This window comes from Thunnus albacares, chromosome 19, assembly GCF_914725855.1.
Source record: "Thunnus albacares chromosome 19, fThuAlb1.1, whole genome shotgun sequence".
Lineage (NCBI taxonomy): Eukaryota > Metazoa > Chordata > Actinopteri > Scombriformes > Scombridae > Thunnus > Thunnus albacares.
In genome coordinates, this window is record NC_058124.1 from 12,086,733 (window position 1) to 12,107,924 (window position 21,192).

At 39.3% G+C, this 21,192-nt stretch overlaps 3 protein-coding genes across 4 annotated transcripts in view; all 3 read right to left on the bottom strand.

Moving 5' to 3' along the window:
- Window positions 1-253: 253 nt before the first annotated feature.
- Window positions 254-800, bottom strand: LOC122970305 (lactose-binding lectin l-2-like). The gene has a single exon (XM_044336435.1). It carries the CDS (start codon window positions 740-742, stop codon window positions 254-256), a length of 489 nt encoding a protein of 162 aa, XP_044192370.1. The 5' UTR covers window positions 743-800.
- Window positions 801-3,323: 2,523 nt separating this feature from the next.
- On the bottom strand, window positions 3,324-4,239 carry LOC122969752 (echinoidin-like). Its single transcript, XM_044335719.1, has one exon. It carries the CDS (start codon window positions 4,047-4,049, stop codon window positions 3,561-3,563), a length of 489 nt encoding a protein of 162 aa, XP_044191654.1. The 5' UTR covers window positions 4,050-4,239; the 3' UTR covers window positions 3,324-3,560.
- Window positions 4,240-4,298: 59 nt separating this feature from the next.
- Window positions 4,299-21,192, bottom strand: part of rapgef5a (Rap guanine nucleotide exchange factor (GEF) 5a) — a 51,522-nt gene continuing 34,628 nt past the window's right edge. For both annotated transcript variants that reach the window (XM_044335718.1, XM_044335717.1), the window contains 15 exons: window positions 18,702-18,780; window positions 18,457-18,601; window positions 16,603-16,694; window positions 16,455-16,485; window positions 16,013-16,091; window positions 15,533-15,682; window positions 15,272-15,369; window positions 10,868-10,990; window positions 10,221-10,399; window positions 10,022-10,112; window positions 9,884-9,934; window positions 9,632-9,719; window positions 9,445-9,509; window positions 8,214-8,268; window positions 4,299-7,898 (listed from right to left, as the gene is read on the bottom strand). In XM_044335718.1, the coding sequence (XP_044191653.1) occupies window positions 7,780-7,898; window positions 8,214-8,268; window positions 9,445-9,509; window positions 9,632-9,719; window positions 9,884-9,934; window positions 10,022-10,112; window positions 10,221-10,399; window positions 10,868-10,990; window positions 15,272-15,369; window positions 15,533-15,682; window positions 16,013-16,091; window positions 16,455-16,485; window positions 16,603-16,694; window positions 18,457-18,601; window positions 18,702-18,780 (1,445 nt within the window). In that variant the 3' untranslated portion in view covers window positions 4,299-7,779. The remainder of the gene's footprint in view (window positions 7,899-8,213; window positions 8,269-9,444; window positions 9,510-9,631; window positions 9,720-9,883; window positions 9,935-10,021; window positions 10,113-10,220; window positions 10,400-10,867; window positions 10,991-15,271; window positions 15,370-15,532; window positions 15,683-16,012; window positions 16,092-16,454; window positions 16,486-16,602; window positions 16,695-18,456; window positions 18,602-18,701; window positions 18,781-21,192) is intronic.

Sequence of the window (21,192 nt, forward strand, 5' to 3'; positions counted from 1 at the left end):
TTGTATAGTCAAACTGAGACAAAAAAGAAACTGAAATGCACACTGAAATTTTTCAAACACACAGATTTTTTTATTGAACCACTGGAGTTGACTATGTGAACATCCAACAATGGTGAAAGTAAGAGTTAGAGAAATAACTTCGGTACACACAAGTAAAATTGTATATATGTTGAGTTCCAGACTGTGGATAGACAGCAGGTTGGCCTCTCTGACACACAGTGGAGCTCTGCATCAGCCCAGGTCATACCAGTTGCTAAAGACAGTCTATGCGAGAAGCACAAACATACGGAAAGGTGAGAGAACATGGGACATCATTCCATTTCAGATCAGTATCACCATTGGTCTGAACACAGTCTTCATTTCCTCTATGGTTGTTTGGCTCTCCTGAATTCCAAAAGACAAAGTCGACTGCAGATCCATCAGACCACATCCATCTGCCTTCTTTGGGGATGTCATTGAGTCCGATCCAGACTTTTCTCCAAGCAACGTCAAAGTTCTTGATCAGGGATTTGACAAAATTGTGTTCTCCCAGACTGTGGATAGACACCAGGTTGGCCTTCTGTGACACACAATAGAGCTCTGCATCAGCCCAGGTCATACGTGTGGAGACATACTTGTAGCAGCGGTCGTTGAAGCTGTACCAGAACATGGGACAGTTACCACGCTGTAGCTTCAATTGATGGTCACCTGAAGGAGACTCGGCACCCAGAGCCAGACCAAACAAAAAGAGGAACAAGAGCATGATGGTGTCTCTCTGTCACAGGAGCAGGATGAGAGGTTGATCCGTTAGTTGGAGCTGATCTGCACTGTTAAATGTTATCAAGAATCTTGCAGAGACTGGTGAAAGGCTGCTTTCTTTTATATGCTTCAGAGAGGCTGTCTGCACTGTTGGTGTGATATCATTGGTCAAAAGCACAAGCAGTTTTACTCACCCACACAGTATCTAAACATATTGAAGTTTTGTTTAAAAGTGGGTCTTCATCAGAGCTACAGTACATCTGTAGATGCATGACTCAATGTAACATTTGTCACTGATAGATAAATGTATAGATCCAGATTATTTTAAGTACAATATAAAATTATTATTATCAACTGGAACAAAACATGATAGTCTAATGAGAAACGTGCATGACGAATGTTTGACTAATAATCAACCAGGACTCTAAAATGAAAACAAGGAAATCAAAGAGATGCAAAAACTACTTTATTATTGATCACTATTGATTTACAGTTGTTGAACTTTGGCACTTTCAGGAAAGCTCTGCTGTTTGTTTTTCTATATAAATATATATTTTTTGCATCAAAAACATGCTCAACAACAGTATTACAGTATCAGTCAAAACCATTTAATCCCTTTATTGTGGCACTGAGCTTTTCTATTAGAACAACTTCAAGTAGATTAGATTATTATATTTATTATATCTGATATTATTATATATTATACAGTCATATACAGTAGTACACATTTTCTTGCTAAAAAAAAGGAGTTCATTCCACTTATATCTACCTGAGTCCAAGGTTTGTTGGCCCTAATAAAAACTGTCCCAGATCTTTACAAATATTCTGCATTAAAATGTTACTATTCTCTTTGGTTCCGCGACCAGAACTCAGCTATTTTTAATTTAATTTCAAAAGTAAAAGTTCCACCTGTCAATTTACGTTTAATAAACAAAGGGGATCTATAAGATCTGTTTTGTTTATTAGAAAGAAGGGAATAGGAGGCCTAAATACATTCTTCCCAAAGGTCCTTTTCCCTTCACAAATTTTTCAGTATTATATTATTTACTGCTCTGTTACCTATTACAAAAATATGAAATAAAACCTTTGTTCAGTGTGAAGTTAATTATGAACTTCTCTATTTGTCCAAGAAGGGCCACATCCTGTGATAATTTGAGGTGGTGAGCTTGAAAATGAGCAAAAACATCTTTTTGAGGAATTCCAAAAGTAGAATTTTGAACTTGTGATAAACACATAACATAATAATTATGCAATCCATATTATTCATGAGTAGAGTTATACATGAAAAAGTACCATTTATATCCGTGACGTTATTCATATCCTGCTGGACCTCAACAGAGTTCTCAAGTGTTGGGTTGTCACTGATCAACATGACTCAAGAGGATCTTGTCTTTAATTTAGATAGCAGTGAACCCACTTATAGATGAGTCTACTATGACAGCCTAGGTTATTGCATTTGGAAATCTGTTTTTTTTCCTTGCCATATAAATGTTGAGACATTTTTTTCAATCTCTTTTGTTGCCTTCTTTTGGATATATATCAGTAGCCTATCATCTACATAAGATAGAGTATTCGGGGTAAAACATTCACTTTTATTACATTAATTCTAAAAATAAATTTTGACGTAGTAAAATGCTGCTTTAGAAAAGACATGTGCCATCTGAAAAATGTATAGGTCCATAATATATAAAGTACAATATAGAAATTATTATTATCAATTGGAACAAAAATATCATAGTCTAATAAACAACACGTGCATGAGGAGTGTTTGGTTAAAAATCATCCAGGAAATGAAAACAAGGAAACCAAAGAGAAGCAATAACTGCTAATTATTGACTTACAGTTGTTGAACTTTGGAATTTTCAGGAGAACTCTCTTGTTTGTTTTTCTCTATAATTATATCTTTATTGCATCATAACAATGCTCAACAACATTATTACAGTATCAGTCAGTTATATCAAGGAAACGGATGAAGGAAAATGGGTGGAAGATAAGAACACATGATTATATTTTTATTGCATTAAAAAACATGCCCAACAACATTATTATAATATCAGATAAAATCCTTTTATCTTTTTATTGTGGCACTGAGTTTTACATTTGGAATAAATTCAAGTAGAAAGTTTTTATGGGTATATAGTACACATTTTCTTGCTAAGAAAAGGACTTGTTGCTTTTATCTACCTGAGTCCAAGCTTCTTTGGTAGGCCTAATAAAAATTGTCCCAGATCTTTACAAATATTGTGCATTAACCTTCATCCTACCAACATATTTAAGGGCTACCGACTGGGGTCCCTGGGGACCCCATGAAAAAACTACTGTAAGACACAACCTTCATAGCAAAATGTGAACTTATTTCTTCTCAAAACATTATTAGTTATGCAATTAATGTCATCTAAAAAAACAGATTATTATTATTTTAGGAAAGTTGGAGTTAATTGTTGTAATTGTTTATAACAAAAATGTATACTTTTAATACAAATTGCAGCTTTTATCCCCCTTCAAAATGATTGACAAAAAACATTCATTTTCATTACATTTATTCTAAAAATAAATTTTGACGTAGTAAAATGTAAGAGGAAAAATTTGTGGATTGAAATGTCTTCATGCCATTATCGTTAATTATTGTTTTTGCAATTCTATCAGTAATACATTTTTGTAGAGTCAAATGGGGAAAAAGTTGTGCGAATATTCCTTTTGATCAATCACTGGAGTTACATGTGTGAATGTTCAATATTCATGAAAATAAAGGAAATCAGAGATGTTGTCTGTATAAAAATTGAAAACTCGCATTTTTTGTTTTTCAGCAACCATCTCAGTTCCTAAGGAAAGACTATGCAAGATGCACAAACAGAGGGATAAGTGTCAGAACATGTGCAATCTATCCATTTCACATTACTATCATGTTTGTTGTGAACACAGTTTTCATATTCTCCATGGTTGTTTGGCTCTTCTGCATCCCAAAAGACAAAGTCCACTGCACATGCATCAGACCACATCCATCTGCCTTCTTTGGGGATGTCATTGAGTCCGATCCAGGTTTTTCCCTGAGCAGCGTCAAAGTTCTTGATCAGGGATTTGACAAACTCCTGTTCTTCCAGGCTATGGATAGACACCAGGTTGGCCCTCTCTGACACACAGTAGAGCTCTACATGAGCCCAGGTCATACGTGTGGTGACGTACTTGTAGCAGCAGTGGTTGAAGCCAAACCAGAACATGGGACAGTTACCATGCTGTAGCTTCAATTGATGGTCACCTGAAGGAGACTCGGCACCCAGAGCCAGACCAAACAAAAAGAGGAACAAGAGCATGATGGTGTCTCTCTGTCACAGGAGCAGGATGAGAGGTTGATCCGTTAGTTGGAGCTGATCTGCACTGTTAAATGTTATCAAGAATCTTGCAGAGACAGGTGAAAGGCTGCTTTCTTTTATATGCTTCAGAGAGGCTGTCTGCACTGCTGGCACACTATTAAATGCACTTGGCAAACACTTTCAGTTGTACACTACCACACAATGTCTGAACATAACTGAAACAAAAGATCACCAGCTCAGCAGGAGATGTCACATAAAACCTATAATTTATTCATTTTCGGTAAAATTTTGACATAGTAAAACGCAGCTTTAGAAAAGACATGTGGCTTCAGCTGTCAGAAGGTTGAAGGGACACGAGGGGAGACGTATTGCTTTGTGGTTGACTTTTTTTCTCATTTACAACAGATAAATACTAACAACATACCAAACATGGGCATATATTTACACATTAACAATATTACATTAGTACAAAGCCTTCAACATGTCCTCTCTTGCATTGTGAACTTTGTGTTTTCTGTTTTATCATGCAAACAGGTTTTAAACAACAGTGCTTTGAAGAAAACATAACTTTAAACAGTCATGACATGGACCAATAAAAACACTAAATACACCCTCATGTTGGTTTCCTCTCCATTACAGCACTTGACACCAGAGGAGAGAGATGAGCATCATCACACTAACTTGCTCTCCTGCTGCCCTCAAGTGGCCACAACACATAACGACAAGTACTTTTACATTCCAGCATTACATCTTCCTGAATTATGCACTTCCACATTGTTGAACCTCTGAACATGGCACATAAACTGACATGTCGTCACCCCAGAAATACATAAATAAACTATATATTACAATAAATAATAGCACAATTGTTCTGCTCTTTAAACACATCAAGCAGAGGTGTGTGCATGTGTGCGTCGTGTACAGGTTAATAGTAAAAATGACTTCCACAACATCTTTCTATGGCACTGAATATGAACAGACCATGACTCTAATTTATCTGCACTAGCAGTCGTAAAATCACTGACTTGGTTTCACAAAAAGCATCTTCAAAAAGAAATCCACTCCCAGAATTCATAAATGTTACTCTCATAATCTTGGATGGTTTATCTAAAATTAGTAAATATGAATAACCTTTTGAATTAGCTGGAAAATCCACCTGGGTTACTGTAACAGTCTCAGCAGGACTGGCTCCACATTCAGTGTCAGAGAATCCACAGGAAGTGTTAATTCACAGATAAGGACCAAGCTGCTCACACAACACTTAAGTTCTATTTAAAAGTGTGTCTTCACCTTCAGATCATCTTTGGATTTTGTCTTGTAATGAACCAAAGATGCTTTTGGCACTAAAATCTTTGCAGCTCTGTGCTCTGAAAGGCTTAGCGTTGAAATGATGACGACAACAATGATGAACACTTGTGGCAAAAACATTTCTACTGTATTGCACTTTAACCCCACCCATGCTTTATAACTTTTCAAACAATGCCAGACATGCATCGCTACATACCATTTAGGAATCTCACCATCTACTCAGCAGAAATGTACCATTGAAGTGAATTGTTGTGCATAAACAAACACAGGGCGAGGACAAAGTAATACAAACACTAATAACATCTGCCAGATGTGAAAAATGCTGCTGGTTCTGGTTGTCTCGTCTTAATTTGTATGCATAATCACTCGTATATAATTTTTGAGTGATTCCCTTCATCCCATGCTGCACTTCTTCCCTGATGTTAACAGTCAGAGTGATCATTTTATTATCAAAAAGACAAACTGAAGGATCCTCAGTGATTTGAATAGCAAACAGAAAGATTTTATCCATATTTGAAAATTGATCAGATACAGAAAGGATAGGTTTTCCTTGCAAACATGTAGTGGGACAGCTCAAATGATCAGAATCAATGTTCTAGTGATAACTGTAATTAACCAAGTCTTTCTATTTGTAATATGTCAACTTAAACTATATAACTCCTGCCAGACAGTCTTGCAATAGTGCTTCAATTATTCTGTCCAAACCCTGTGTTGTTGACAGTGAAATCTTTGTGCACATAAGACCACTTCTCATCTTTTCAGTCAGTGTCAATGTCAAAATCTCCTCATGAACATGATTTTGTTGAATAAAGCTATTTAACAAAGTTCTGTTGTGCAGTGCTATCTTTGTTAACACAATATACTTCAAGGGTTGAAAAATAAAGAAAAAAATAACCCTCTATGATGGGACTGTTTCCATAGCAACCCGAGGTGAGTGGGATGCCATCTCTCTCTCTCTCTCTCTCTCTCTCTCTCTCTCTCTCTCTCACACACACACACACACACGCACATGCACACACACACGCACACGCACACGCACACGCACACGCACACACCTTGAAGTCAGTCATAAGAATGTCAGAAAGCACCTCTGAGAGGAGTCAGATCTGCATTACATGATCAAGGACCAGATATCATCCCAGGGCTCTTTGAAGGAAATCAAATTATGTTATTAAAAATAAAAAAAACACACTGATTCCTAAATAAACCAAGAGCTCTACAGTACATCTATGCTGCAGGACTCAATGTAACATTTGGCACTGAAAAAATGTATAGGTCCATATTATATACAATGTAAAATTATATCTTATCACACAAAAACATCACAGTTCAGTGAGAGGAGTGCATGATGAGTGTTTGGCTAAAAGTCAACCAGGACTAACATGAAAACAGGGAAAACAAGGAGAACTGATAACCAGTCACTATTCATTATTGAACTCTGGCACATTCAGGACAGCTCGAGTGTTTTAATCGTCAGTCAGTAAAAACCTCTCACACTTCTTCCTTCACATGCCAGGTCCAAAACACTGTTAATGTTGCACCTTTTTTCACTCGCTGGGGCTGTACATTTTTATTTAAAAGACAGAGCTCCAGTGACAAAAGGTAAAAAGGTGTCATAGGCATGTTGAAATGTTGCACCGGTTGCTGCTTGCGTTATATAATATGCTACCACACGATAACCAAAACAAGCTTTACATTATACACCTAAATAACTATGGCATGTATCTTGGATATACATGCGTCACGAGGCAGATATGTAGATGAAATAAAATGAGACCATTGATGGGGCAGATTATGGCCGTCAGGTTATAAACACCTCTAACTCCTCTATAGATGTTTTTGTGTTTGTAATTGAAATGATGAAGAGGCTATCAAGTCCTTGTTGACCTCCAGTGGGGCGACGAGACTTTGACAGAAATAAAGGAAACATTCCACCTGCTGAACAGGCTCATAAATAACCAAAAGCTCATCACAAGAACAAAAACAAGGGTATATTCAGTCCAATAGATACTGTACAAACTAATTACATCCTCCTCTTCTCTCTTTCTCAGTTTGGCAAATCTCTGCCTTGCTGTGCTGAATCTCTTCCTTTCAGTTCACAGAGTCTGTACAGAGTTTATAAATCCTTTATAAGCACACGTTTAATGTCATAAAGCCTTTAGAGAACACATGTGAACTGCTGTGGCGGAGGCTGAGTTGAGCTCCGTGTTTATGTGGGTTTTGTCAGAAAACATGGCACCTTATTTTCCGCTTGGCACCACTGCTGGTAGTGAGATTTTGTTGCAGTGTGTATGTGTGAGTGTGTGTGCGTGACATTTTTCGTCCTACACAGCACACACACTCAGTGCTAGCGTTTCCCATTGCATTGTGTCCAGTGTCTTTGTGTCTGTGTGTATGAGGGCACGCCTGTGTGTGTGCCTGTTCAGGCGCGTGGCTCCAGTTTGTGTGACAATTCGAAAAGCGTCTGCTGATTGTCGATAATGTGCAGGTAGTGAACGCTCGCCCTCACGTCCGCACTGTCGACCCCGATCACCTCGTTGCCTGAGAGACAAACACGAAACACTTAAGTTAGTCACACAGTTTTCTGATTGACTCAAGAACACACATTCGGTACAAGCACAGACTGTATTATGGCCATATAAAGAGAGAAAAAGTCTGGAAATGGTTGCTTAGAAACTGTAAGAGAAACTGAGTGGGAGAGATGACAAACTCAGGTACAGGTGCAGTACACTAACTCAACTGCAGATGGCAGTAGAGTCCTCACAATGAATTGATCCAAACATCAATATTCCATACAACATCAACAGTTTCTCACAAGAAGGATCATTTGCGCCAACTAAATTTACTCAGACTCACCTGGTTGGTCACTTTGGCAGTGGCGAATCATTCGAACCGTGTCTGCGATCATATGCTGTTGGTTTAGGAGAAGACATGTCACATTCAACAGTCAAAATGTTATATATTAAAAGGTACATTTAAATATTTAAAACTTGAAGAATAAAGAACGCCTAATAACTTTGTTCTCTGATTTGAAATGAGACAATGCAGATGTACTGAAGCTATTATTTTCTTTCCTCCATCATCAGTCAGTGTTTTCTACTCCTGACAGATTTACTCCATCTTCACAAATGTGAAATGCGTCTTCAATGGTTAATGCTGATCAGCATCTCATCCTGCTTTGTTAATTTTTCCACTGGCATCATCCAGGAGTGTCTGATCACTTTGCCAAGCTGTGAGGTGGCTGTAAGCTGTGCCAGGTTCCTGCTATTCCTTGGTCTCCAGCAGGGGTCAATAAAAATCATTATAAGACAGTGTCATAATTTTTCAAGTCTGTCTTAAAGAAAACAGTCATGTGCCCAAATTAACCTTGACATGTGTATTTCTTGCTGCCTTCCTTCTGTCAAAAAATGTATTTCAAAGTTTATTTGAAGTTAATGTGACGCTTAAGCTACCCAAATTAGTCAAATCAAGTCAATATCTTTCAAAGTTACAGTATTTTTAGTGCTAAATGTCCTCTTTTTGTTACTGTCCTTCCACCACAGCTGAACAGGAAAACACTGTCCATCGAGACACAAAGAGGGACATTTTTACTAAAAAGACTAACTGTGGAAGATATCCACTTTATTTGATGTCAGGTGGCTGAGGCTTCTCTAAATTTTTAAATACATTTTTGCACAGAGAGAGGGCTGTGGATTTTGTCCCCATCACTTACATTAGGAAGGGATCTCTTGATGGTCTGTATGAACAGGAATGATTACAGCGAGCAAAACCTATTTCAGTGTTTATAGGGGCACCTGACTGTTGTTTTAAGACGGACTTGAAAAAAAATGTGAACCTATCCTTTAATGTCCCTTTACTCTGGTGGGTTAACGAAGACTAAAATTCTTACAGTCTGATGTATTATTTCACAGTTACACCGATACACATACAGTACACAACACACTCACTATAACGTTCAAAATATAACAAGTCTGATTTTGATATGATAATTACTATGTCTTCATCATCTTAAATTAAAAATGAGAGGGGCAGAGGGGTAAAATTACCAAAATGGCTACTAAGACACTGTAAGACTGACTCCACTCACCAGCTTCTCAAAGTTGACCAGGTTGTCATGAAAGGTCTTGTTTCCCTCATGGATAAAGGTAATATCTAAGAGCAGAGGACAGGCGTTCAGGTGTAATACATTAAGAACAATTAAATATGTGTGTGTGTGTGTGTGTGTGTGTGTGTGTGTGTGTGTGCGTGTCTGTGTGGGGAGTTAGAAAGGATACCTTTCAGGAGAAGAGGCATGAAAGGGATCTTGGGAGGTTTCATTCTCTTGAAGGCTTCTCTGTAGGCTTTGTGGTTAAGAGATGGATCCTGGAGAAAGACAGAATATAAAGGATGAGAAAAGAGGAGCTGAGGTACTGACAACAATTTAGTCAACATGCAAACGCTTTATACATTTTATATTTAAAACTGGATTACTATCAAATCAGAAGAGGAACATAATATCATGTATCTCTCTCTTCAGTAGGCCTCACCGTGATGAGCTCCAACTCTGAAAAGAGCTTCTTGAACTTCCCCGGACATTTCTGAAAGGAAGGTGGTTTGGTCAGAATTAGATTCAAAATAAAAAGCATGTGTATAAATACAATAAAAGCAATAACAGACACACTTACCTCCCAGGTTTGGTTGAGTCGACTCACAGCTGCTGTGTTGAGACCCATGATGATGGCAAATGCAGAGTTCAAATTCCTTTGAGCTTTGCAACTACAGTCACACAAAAATGTGCAACATTTTAATCACAATGCAGAAAAATCTCGAAATTTTATATGTGTATATTTCTGAGGATGTGTGTGTGTGTGTGTGTTTTCTTACTGAGCTGCAATCTTGATAAACTTCTTGAGCAGCTGCACTCTCTTGTTGAGCGATACACACATGAGCACCTCGGACATGACCCACTGCTGCACCTCGTTACAGCGCTGGAGGAGGACTGAGAGCGCCGCTGTGTGGGCGGTACCAGGAGCACGGCTGAGGGTGTAGTACACCAGCTCCTGCTGCATGTGGATCAGACATTTCAGAAAAATACACCCCAAAATATATACTCCCTCTAAGATCTTAGCTACTTTATAAATATTTTCATTATCTATTTATCTCTCCATTATGTTAATTATTTGATTAATCATTTAGTCTATAAAATGACAGAATTAAATTTGTCAATTATCTGTGTTGATCGACAAATTGATAAATCAACTGACTCAATTGTTTCATCACTCTTAACATTCTGAACAACGCTGATCAACATTTTTAGTGAAATGTGAGAATCAAGCACAAAACATTGTCTAAATTTCTAAATACTCGGCTCCTCCTGACAGCCGCTTAGCTGCAGAAGACGTTCTGTACTCATGATCCAGCAAATCTTGTGGAGCATTTGCATCTTTAATGCTTATGTTCCAGCAATGTCTGTCATGAATTTATAATAAATTACATCCACATGCTGTGTGTGTAAATTTGTGTGTGTTTACCTCATGGATGGATTTGAAGAGGCTCCAGTCCAAGTGTGTGAGAGCAGCTGCCACGTCCCAGGTGTTGATTCCTAAAAGTCGCACTGGCCTCTTGCTTAGCTCAGCACTGTCTGTTAAGGGAGGCTGCGCACGCGCACACGCACACACGCACACACACACACACACACACACACACACACACAGAAAAGAAAGTTAGTGCACAGAAGGATAATATATACAGTACATACTGCATATACACACAGGTACTTCTATCTGCGGTAATAAGGCTATCTCTTAGTAAGCTTACCAAAGCAACAATATCTCAACTTAATAATAAACTACAGAGCAATGGTGGGGGATTCAAACATAGTACAACATTTTAAACATTCAAAAGAAACGATACAGAGCCAAATTAAAGCTGCAAGCAGCGTTGAACGGGCCTTCGCGCCCTTGCGCACGTCGGGCCGCAGTGCAGTCAAAGGGCTTCTATCACGGGCATGTAGATGTCTTCAGACCCGGGCTGTTTTCAGACAGTGCAAGAAGGAGATAAACATCACTTCCTTTGTCCACTGTTTTGCCTACTGCTGGGGCTCCTTTGCTGCAATTTTGTAGGGGGCGCTATTCAGCCAGTTTGCATCACTCATGGAATATTGTCATGTGGACGTGTCCAGGCCGGGACTCTTATCAAACATGCAAAGTTTGGGGCAGACTGGAGAATGTGCACTAAAGTTATAGCAATTTCCTCTGTCATGGCGAAACATCAATACTCAACGCCACGCCACAGCCACACGCTTCAACGATAGCTAAATTATAACATATTAGGCACATTACCGCCACCCTCCGCTTCGGACTGTAGACCAAATATTAAATCCTACACATCAATCCTGTCTGTCTAATAAACTCAAAAAAACCCAAAACTGCTACTCCACCCACTTGGCAGGTTCATTAAAGTTTTAATGCTGAGCTCTGGAACTCTAGTCTTCCTGAGTTCTTCCATCATATATTGTCTTTTTTGATCATACTTAGTACAATCTATGGTTGCATGTGTAATAGTTTCCTCAGCAAAGTGGGAAAAAATATGTGCATATATCGGCAATCGCCAAAAATGATAGTCAAAAAGTAATAGTGTTAAAAAACCGTGATGCCAATATTGAGCAAAAATAATTGTGATTACGCTTTTTGCCATAATCAAGCACCCATAAGGAGAACATACATTTTGATTTACATACACACACACACAAAGCATTTAAATATAAAATATGTGATAAATTGTTGTCTTTAATAAACAGTTACTTGAACATTTTTCAGTGTGCTCCTAAATTTCTGTGTGCTCCTAATTTTTTACATTTAGGAACACATGTACTCCTTGACAAAAAAGTAAGCATTGAATACTGCTGTCAGATGTGAAGAGACAATAATAAGTAACTGCAGCTGGACACAGTAAAATACTCATATATTTGAATGGGGAGTGTGAGCGAACTGCTAGGTGCTCGGGCCTTAATAAAGGAAAAACTGCAGTACAGAGCTACAAATTTTAGTTTCAATTTTATTTTTCTGCAGCACTTTATCACTTAACTGTCACTCTCACTCCATTTTTTCCCTTCCCCTCATAGGTCATCTCCACTACTGAATTATACATATAAGACTCATAATTATTGTAAAATAAATGATAACACCAAACTTCATACAAAGTTTGTATATAATGTACTGTAAGTATATAGACCTTTCCTGCTGTATCCTTCAAAAATGAGCTGCATTTAACCATGACACCCATCCGCCCACTTTCTTCCCTCCTTCTCCCTCTCAGCTGGAGAGAAGGATTTCAGATTACTCCTCTTGTGAAATATCCTCATTAATCTCATGACTATGGCCAAATCTTACATTTAAAATCATATTTTAGTAGGAATTTTCGTCGCAAATCTATTGATACAGGTTTGAAAGTGGTCTGACTTATAGTTTAGATGTCAGATGCCCCAGTTTGGCACCAAGTCCGTGCCCAGAGATTGCCTCTCCATTGGTTTACATTGTAAGGTGTGATGTGGCACTCCAACTTTCGAGGCTTACAAAATCTACACCGTTCAAGTTATTACAAAGTTTTTGATAACCTTTATTCAGCACAGTGTGATAAGTCATGTATTAAAGTTTGAAGCCAATACCATTAACACCCTAGGAGGAGATAGCGTTTATTCAAGGTTCAAAATTGGCACAAAGTCATACTTTCATGGGTGAATTGTGGACTTCCTGTTGGATTTAGGTCAGGGGTGTCAGCGTATGATTTGTAGGTCTTGAATGAGACAAATAATTAAGTTAGTGTGAAGGGACTGGTGTTCTTTCTTCCCTATCACTTTCATTTTTTCAACATGTTATCAATTCTTGATTTTAACTGGACTGTAAGGGTGCTGTGCCATGATGCCATATCATATCTAATGATGCTTCCCAACACAGCATCATAGAATGAAAAAAACAATTTAAGTCTGCGGAGAAAGTGAAGTCTCTGAGCCAGCCTAGCACACAGATTCTCAATGTGTACACTCCATTTTAATTCAATGTCCATCTGTATGCCCAAATACTTATAGGAGCACACCTGCTCAATTTCACTGTCACCAATGATCACAGGGTCATGCACTCTTACCTCCCTGGGGTCAAATATCATTTCTTTATTAACATACAATTCATTTAGCAGAGACTTTTATCCAAAGTGAGGTGCATCTGAGAGTTGATACAACACAAGCAAGGATCTAGTCCGGAGAGAACAATGCCAGTGCGCAAGTGCCATAAAGCTAAGTTTGAGTCCGAACGTTAAGAATGAGATAGTGGCCATCACACCAGACCTGGTACACTAAGGGGCAGTCATCACAACACAGCAGGCTTAATATAATTGTATCATCTGAGAATTTGACAATGTAATTATTTGGCTGTCTGTTTCTGCATTCATCTGTATAAAGTGTGAAGAGAATGGATAAGCTCACATAGCCTTGTGGTACCCCTGTACTACAGTCTACGACCTCAGAGAGGGAGCCATTGACCTTTGGCTGTTGGGACCTGTTTGTTAAGAAAGAATAAAACCATTTGATAATAAAAGGATTTATTTGCATGTCATTTAACTTCTGGAAAAGCAGGTGTGATTGGAGTGTATTAAAAGCTGAACTGAAATCCGCAAATAAAACACGCGCATATGCCTTGGGGTTCTCCAAATGCTTACTAATTAAGTGCATCACAATGATGACAGCATCCTCTGTACTCCGCCCCTGCCAGTATGGAAACTGAAGTGGGTCCCCACATGAAACCACATCTGTCTTAAGCATGTTTACTATGACTCTCTCAAAAGATTTCATTGCTACAGATGTTAAAGCTACAGGTCTAAGGTCATTGTTGGCAGATGGACATGGTATTTTAGGCACAGGAATTATTATGGACTTTTTACAGAGAGCTACAACAGTGTGACTGTTTTAGGACTGTTTTTAGCAGGAAGTCAGGCAAGCCATCCGGCCCGGTTGATTTCTTGTTGCATACTTTGCAAAAAATGGTCTTTATCTGCTTGGATTCAACTTTCAGTCTTTAATAGGCATCAGTAGTGGTAATGGAGTCTCAGCCCTCTCCTGAGAAAAGTCCTGTGTTTCAAATCTGAGAGAAAGGTCATTCAGTTATCAGTCTACATTCAAGCAGACCTGAAAGCTGAGAGGGGAGTGGTGATTCCTACAATACAATTGTTCTCTCCAACTCTGGTTACAGGTCACCATACTGTATTAACTACAACTCTGCATTTGTGAGCCTGACAATTGACGTTAACTCAAGACAATATGTCTCCAAATACTGTAACACCTAAGTCTCAATATCACGTCTTCCAGCCCACTATGGACAGTAGATTTTTAAATTCGTCTAACGTAGAGGATATACTGGTATTAATGGTTAATGACAGGCTGCTAAAACATACCTATGCAGCAGGAAACCAAAATTTGCAGTTTATAAAATGCCCAATATTGCAAAAATTATTTAAGGATTCACAACTGAAGCTCCACTCTGAAAAACATGCCATTACAGAACACCACTTTGCCCTGATACAGCACTCTCCAATCCTGCCGTCACGGTTGTGGCTCGCACCTTTCCTCTCCTATTGAGTCAGACTTCAACAATCACCTGGCCTGACTGTCTCCGGCTTGCTTTTAATGCATGACTCATCGTAACACTGCGAAAGTATGTCAGTCAGGGAATTCGAATATTCATTTTCATGCCTCATTTAGCCAGAAGATGATACAGAAGCTACCAACAATATCAGAGGATGCAAATAATCATTTTTGATAGGGTTGTGATTTGCTTTAAACCTGCAAGCTGCATCTTTAGCCTTCATCTGTGCTTATGAGACACATGAAAAGATTGAATTTTACAGAAGGACAGAAGCACAAACAGAACAGTGCATTTACATACCAAGATCTCTGTGAGGTCCCTGCGACAGGCTACAAGCTTCCCCTGTGGGGTCAGAGACTCTGAATACACACAATCACTGGGCTGTAGCACCCTCCGCTCTACAGAGACAAAGATATACAGAGAAGGAGAGAGAGAGAGAGAGAGAAAAAAGGAGATAGATAGAAAAAATGAGCATTTTCAACAAGGATTTGTTGCTTATGATAGTTTGTTTACTATGTATTACACTTGCATTTGTGTATTTGTGCGTGTGTGTGTGTGTACCTCCAGTGTGCGAGACTACAGCAAGGATCATGTCTTCCTCTGCTCTGTCCATCTTCAGACCCACAATCCTTAGCAGCTCATGAGCCTCCAGCGAGGGGTGTGTGTGGACACTCAGGTAGGAGTCGGCGCTCACGTACACGCAACAAATAACTGGGAGACACATGAAAAATGTTCAGAAAGCAGTGAATATATTGTGAATATGTTTATGTGACATACTAAATGGATACAGCAAAAACAGTGAAATAAACAGCAAATTTCTGTAAATGAATGTTGACGCACTCAAGTATGTTCAGTGAGAGACTTCAGTTAATTTTGGTCAAGTACAGAAGCAGACAAAAAAACTGAACAGTCTGTATTTAAGTAATTTGCATGTGCACATTGAAATTTAAACTCCCAGACTGTCATTATGCATAATTGTATACAGTCCTGGGCAGTGTGGGGTAGTGTGTGTGTTTGTGTATGCGTGTGTGTGTTACTCACCCTCTCTAGTCTCAGACTGCGGACTTCGGAGTTGCAAACAGTTTTCCTTCAAACTCAACTGCTGATACATTTGTTTACTCTGACAGAGAGAGAACAGAACAGACATAGAGATTTTTAGTATCATAGTTAAACTGCACTGTTGCATCTGTATAAGTATCTATACGGCTCTATCAGATCTAATTGTTTCAATTTGTCGAGGTGTAGCCCCTTGTACACCATGGGCTTCAATGCTTTATTTCACAATGTAAAAAACTGTGGTATACTACTGGAAAGAATGACTAATATAAGAACTAGCATCAGTACTAAACATCAGCTGAAAAAAATGGCATTGCCATATCTATTTTATTTAATGTTTTTATGTATTTATTTATGTATTTATACCTTTAAAAACTGTAGATTTAATAGATTTTACAGATGGTATCATAGATCATTTCTGTGTTACCTTTTGGTTTGGAGGGCAGTCATCCACTGTGCTGTAAGACAGAAACACGCAGCAGTGAGGAGGGATGCCTGGCAGACTGAGACGTTAGCACACCATCACATTTAATACAGAGAGCACTGTCCTTGTGCAGAGACACAGATACACTCACTGTCTGCGACGTAGAAGCTTCTGAAACTCCTTCAGGTCTTTCTCCAGAGTAGGGAACTCATACAGATCTTCTAACACACACCTGTAGAGAGTCTAACATTGAGACCAAAATGATAATTAGCATCCATGACAACACAGCAATGATCTCATGTTAGATGCTTTTTGACTGACGGTATAACATTTGTTGTTGAATGCCTCAGTCTTTGGTCTTCTTAGACTTCATCTTTGCTTATTTCACTTCACTTTAATGGCACATGACCAGAGTTGGTGGCTAAGTTCACAGTGTCAGCAACATTACACACACACACACACACACAGATATACACTCACAGAAATCAATGTAACATATATCCTCCAGGCTCCGTTTCTACCTATCATGCTTCATTGGCTTCACATTAAACAGCTGTCTGATGAGCTGTTACAACTATTTACACAGCTGTGGGGAAGTGCATAAACTTGACATATTAAAATAAATATATTAATATATTTATCAGTTGTTTTTCACTGATAAAAAACAGCCTTTTTTATTCATCTCATCAGTCCTTAAGGTAGGTATGAGAAAAACAAGAGGCATAGAAAAGGCATAACGTACAAGTGAACCAACATTACATGACATTACTGTGCAGCTCATTTACTGAGCACCATTGAGTGTAAATGATACAACAACACAGGTAGAATACATTAAAAAAACATTAGACGAATTCTGTGCCTTGTACTTAAATGCATGACTAGGCACACTCGGTAGTGTCTCTGTGTGCATGGCAGAGCATTAGTAAGTAGCATGAAAGCTGAGGAGGCAGTAACACTGACAACATGCACTAACATGTAACAACACTAACACACACACACACACACGCGCACACTTACACACACCTGCTTATCGCTGTCATTGACCCACCGTAGCCCCCCATCTCCATTCCCCTCTTATTCCTCTGTTACTAGGCAACTATCACCTGGGTTACGCACTCCATATGAGATTATACCCATGCCAACCCTCGCACTTTGGTTTCCATGGCAACCCGGCACAGAGCAATGGAGCCATCAGGTTATGGAGGGACAAGTGAGTGGTGAGTGTGTGCGCTTGTTGCGACTGAGCGCGGTTATGTACATGTGTGATCGTGTTGGGCATGTAGGTGTTTGCCTGTTTCTCTTTTAGTGTCATGGTTGTCACAGGCGTTCGGATCAGATTAAACCGACCACGTGAAAAGATAGTGGGAACACAGTGTATACAAGCACCACTGCGGTGACAAATGTGACACACACAAGAATCTGTATGTGTGTTTTTTGATGCTGTTATCCTGTGCAGACGATTTGTACATACAATCGGAGGTGGATGCTTTTGATTAGATACAGTTGATGACATGAATAATTTTCCTGGTTATGTTGAATTATTCTCTAAAATAACAGAACCACATATTATGATTGTATACAATCTTTCATAACATAATACACTATTAAAGTGCCTGTATTTTTGGTCTAGCTATTCAATTTCTCCTTTGTCAGTAGGATGAAACAAAACATCATCAAAACAAACAGTTCCCTGGTGGAAGAAAGCTGAAACCCAGTTCAGTGTAACAGTAGGTGCTGCTGACAAAAAGCTCCGAGAATACACACACACACTCACACACTTTTCAGCTCTGTCTCACACACCAAACGTTTGATGTCCTATTGCGCAGCACCGGGGAAGGACAACCCCATTTTAGAACAAGGCAGATGAAGACAAATGAAGATGAATGAGACTTCTGATGTTGTTCAGTGGCACATGTGAGAGCACAGCAGAGGATCAAACTAATTACATAATTGAAATACAAAAGACAGAGGCACAGGGTGACTCGCAGGTTGAGTAGTGCCGCACCTTCATGAAGCTCCTGACGTGCTCCTCCTCTTTGAGGAAGTCCTTGTAAAGCCTGCTCCAGTGGGAGACCAGCTGCAGTACCTTACGCTTCCTGAAGAGGGCGTCCTTGCCCTCCTCCTGGCCCCTGCAGCGGGCGCTGCTATAGGTGAGAGCAGTCAAGGAGAAAGCAAAGAAGGCTGGGAGAGATAGTGTGGAGGTTGAAAGGATGTGTGTGTGTGATTATGTGTGTTTGCCAGTAAGGATATTGTCCCAGCAGAGCCTGACAAAGGTCATGGGTGGACATGAACACCAGGTAGGTCAACAGGAAGTCATCCAGCAGCATTTCTGAAACACAGGAAACACATCATGAGTCACTTACTATGCCTTCACTCGCAAATAGGACCAAGTGAGGTTCTCTTCTTTATTGCAGAATTAAGATGTAGAGAGTCATATGAAAGTCTCTTATTTTCTCCCTTCACCTCTGATTTCCGATGTCTTCATATACTGGTATCCACTCTTGTGTCACCCACATCAAAGCACTGCATATACACCTATAAACACCTCAACTTCAAGACTGAACCTTCAAGGTCAACCTCATTTCCCCCTTTTATTTGCCCTTAAGTAGCTTTAAAGTGGCCACAATCAATAATTTATATAAAAAATTGATCAAATGACTATTAGTAATGTGAAAGCGGTCGTTTGTAGTGATGAATTGAAAAAGAATAATGAACCAACTGTGCAGTTCACTTCACCTATAAAAAGTCTTGTCTTGGCTTTGATTAGTTCACTTTCACTGCATCCGTAGCGTCGTTTTTAAGAGAGAGCATAGCTAAAGAGCTAAGCATTTCCCTCAGGAGCTGGTGGAGAGCAAAAACAGAGCTAAAAGGAGAGTGACCAGAAACACAACTCCAAATTAATGCTAATGTTGCTCTATGTTTGCTGGATGTTTAAATGGAAAACTGTTTACAATATCAACTTAAAAAGTGATGACATGTTAGCGTTGTGTTCACAGCTTGTTTCCGCTGCCTCCAAGGGCCCAAAAAGTCATTTTTTTGCAGGGTTAAGGGTGGAAATACTGTATCACTCTTTTCCACCCTTTCTAACAGTATCTCATATATTCTATATCAGCTTAATCCAACACTTCATTGCAGTTATATGATGTTTCCACTAAAATATTCAACACATAGGTTTTTTTATGGCTGGACCATTCAAAAATTCTATTCTACTTGTCTTGTGCATCATTTTATATACGTTTCCCCTAAATTCAACCAGGTATATTATGGACATACTATGGAAATGTTCCACTGTAACTCAAAGTAAAGTTCGGTGGATCCAAAAAAGTTTGGCTTGACATCATACGTTTGGGCTTGAAGAGGTTAAAAGGTTATTTGCTTATGGTGCCAGCTACTGTCAATCAAATCTTTTCCACTACACCCACACAGTCCTGATGAAGCAGATTACCTTTAACTTTGATTGTTGCTGTTATTTCAGCAAAAAGATATTTTGTGTTATAGAGAAATACTTACTTGAAACCAAGAACATAAACAAACAAAATAACATTTACATCAATAAAGGGAGCCATTCTTTTGTCTCATATTTTTTAACAACTTCATAATCTAAAGAAATTCATTAAAGTAAAGCGAGCTAATGTGCATGTAAAACAGTAAGAGTGTGTGAGTGTGAGTGTGTGTGTGTGAGAGACTCAGCAGGTGTTCAATGGGTAAGAACCGAATATAAACAGCCCTCATGGCAGAGGGGTAATGAGCCAGTGTTGGTGGGGTGAGGGAGAGGGTGTGTGTGTGTGTGTGTGTGCGCGTGTGTGAGTGTGTGTGCGCGTGTGTGTGTGTGTGTGTGTGTGTGTGTGTGTCACAACTCTTTCCTCGGGAAATGTGTGACCCAAATATGGTTCTGTCGGGCAAAGAGCAAAGAAATCAATTATAGAAGACTGAGCAGAGGCCGCGACATTAATATTTGATCAACTGTCTTCTCTTTAGAAATGAAAACACAACTTTTCTCAAGAAATCTGAGTATTTTTCTCTTCAATCTGTAGATGTAGCGCTTCTTCTTGACCAGCTATTAGTCTTTTTCCTGCTTTCCATTTCCCTCTCTTGCTCTCCATCCCAAACCATCCTCGTCCGCCCCCCTTCCCTACACCCCCGTTTTTCATTTTCTCCTTCTGGGCAGTTACATTTCCCCCGCTACTACTCTCCTCCTACGCTCGCCCTCTCTTAGCTCTCTGTGATGATAAATATCCATTTTCATCTTCAACATATGCCCTCTGCGTTTGCCTGCTGGCACACACAAAGTCAAACACATACACTCATAGACACAGGAAAACACACGCACCCAAACACACACACACCACCCTGATGAATAACTCATTCAGCTCTGACCTTGGGGACTTTATCTCTTGTGAGAGAAAAAGAAAAAAAAAAAAAGAAAATGTGTGTGTGCTGAACTAATCGCAGTAATCTGCTGCTGTGTTTTTTCGTTGTGTGTGTGTGTGTGTGTGTTTATGTGTACGTGGGGAGGGACGGTTGGGGTAATCGCTGTCTCGCTAAAGAAGCGTGTTCGAGCCTGTTCAACATGCTGCAGAGCTAAGCCCACTAAAACAGCACACTGATGCTCAGCACCACCCCAGAGGGCCTACACACACACACACACACACATGCACACGCACACGCACACCCTCATGCTTATTCAGCGCACATAGACCAAAAGATAGACACACGCACACAGATACAGAGACAAAGACAG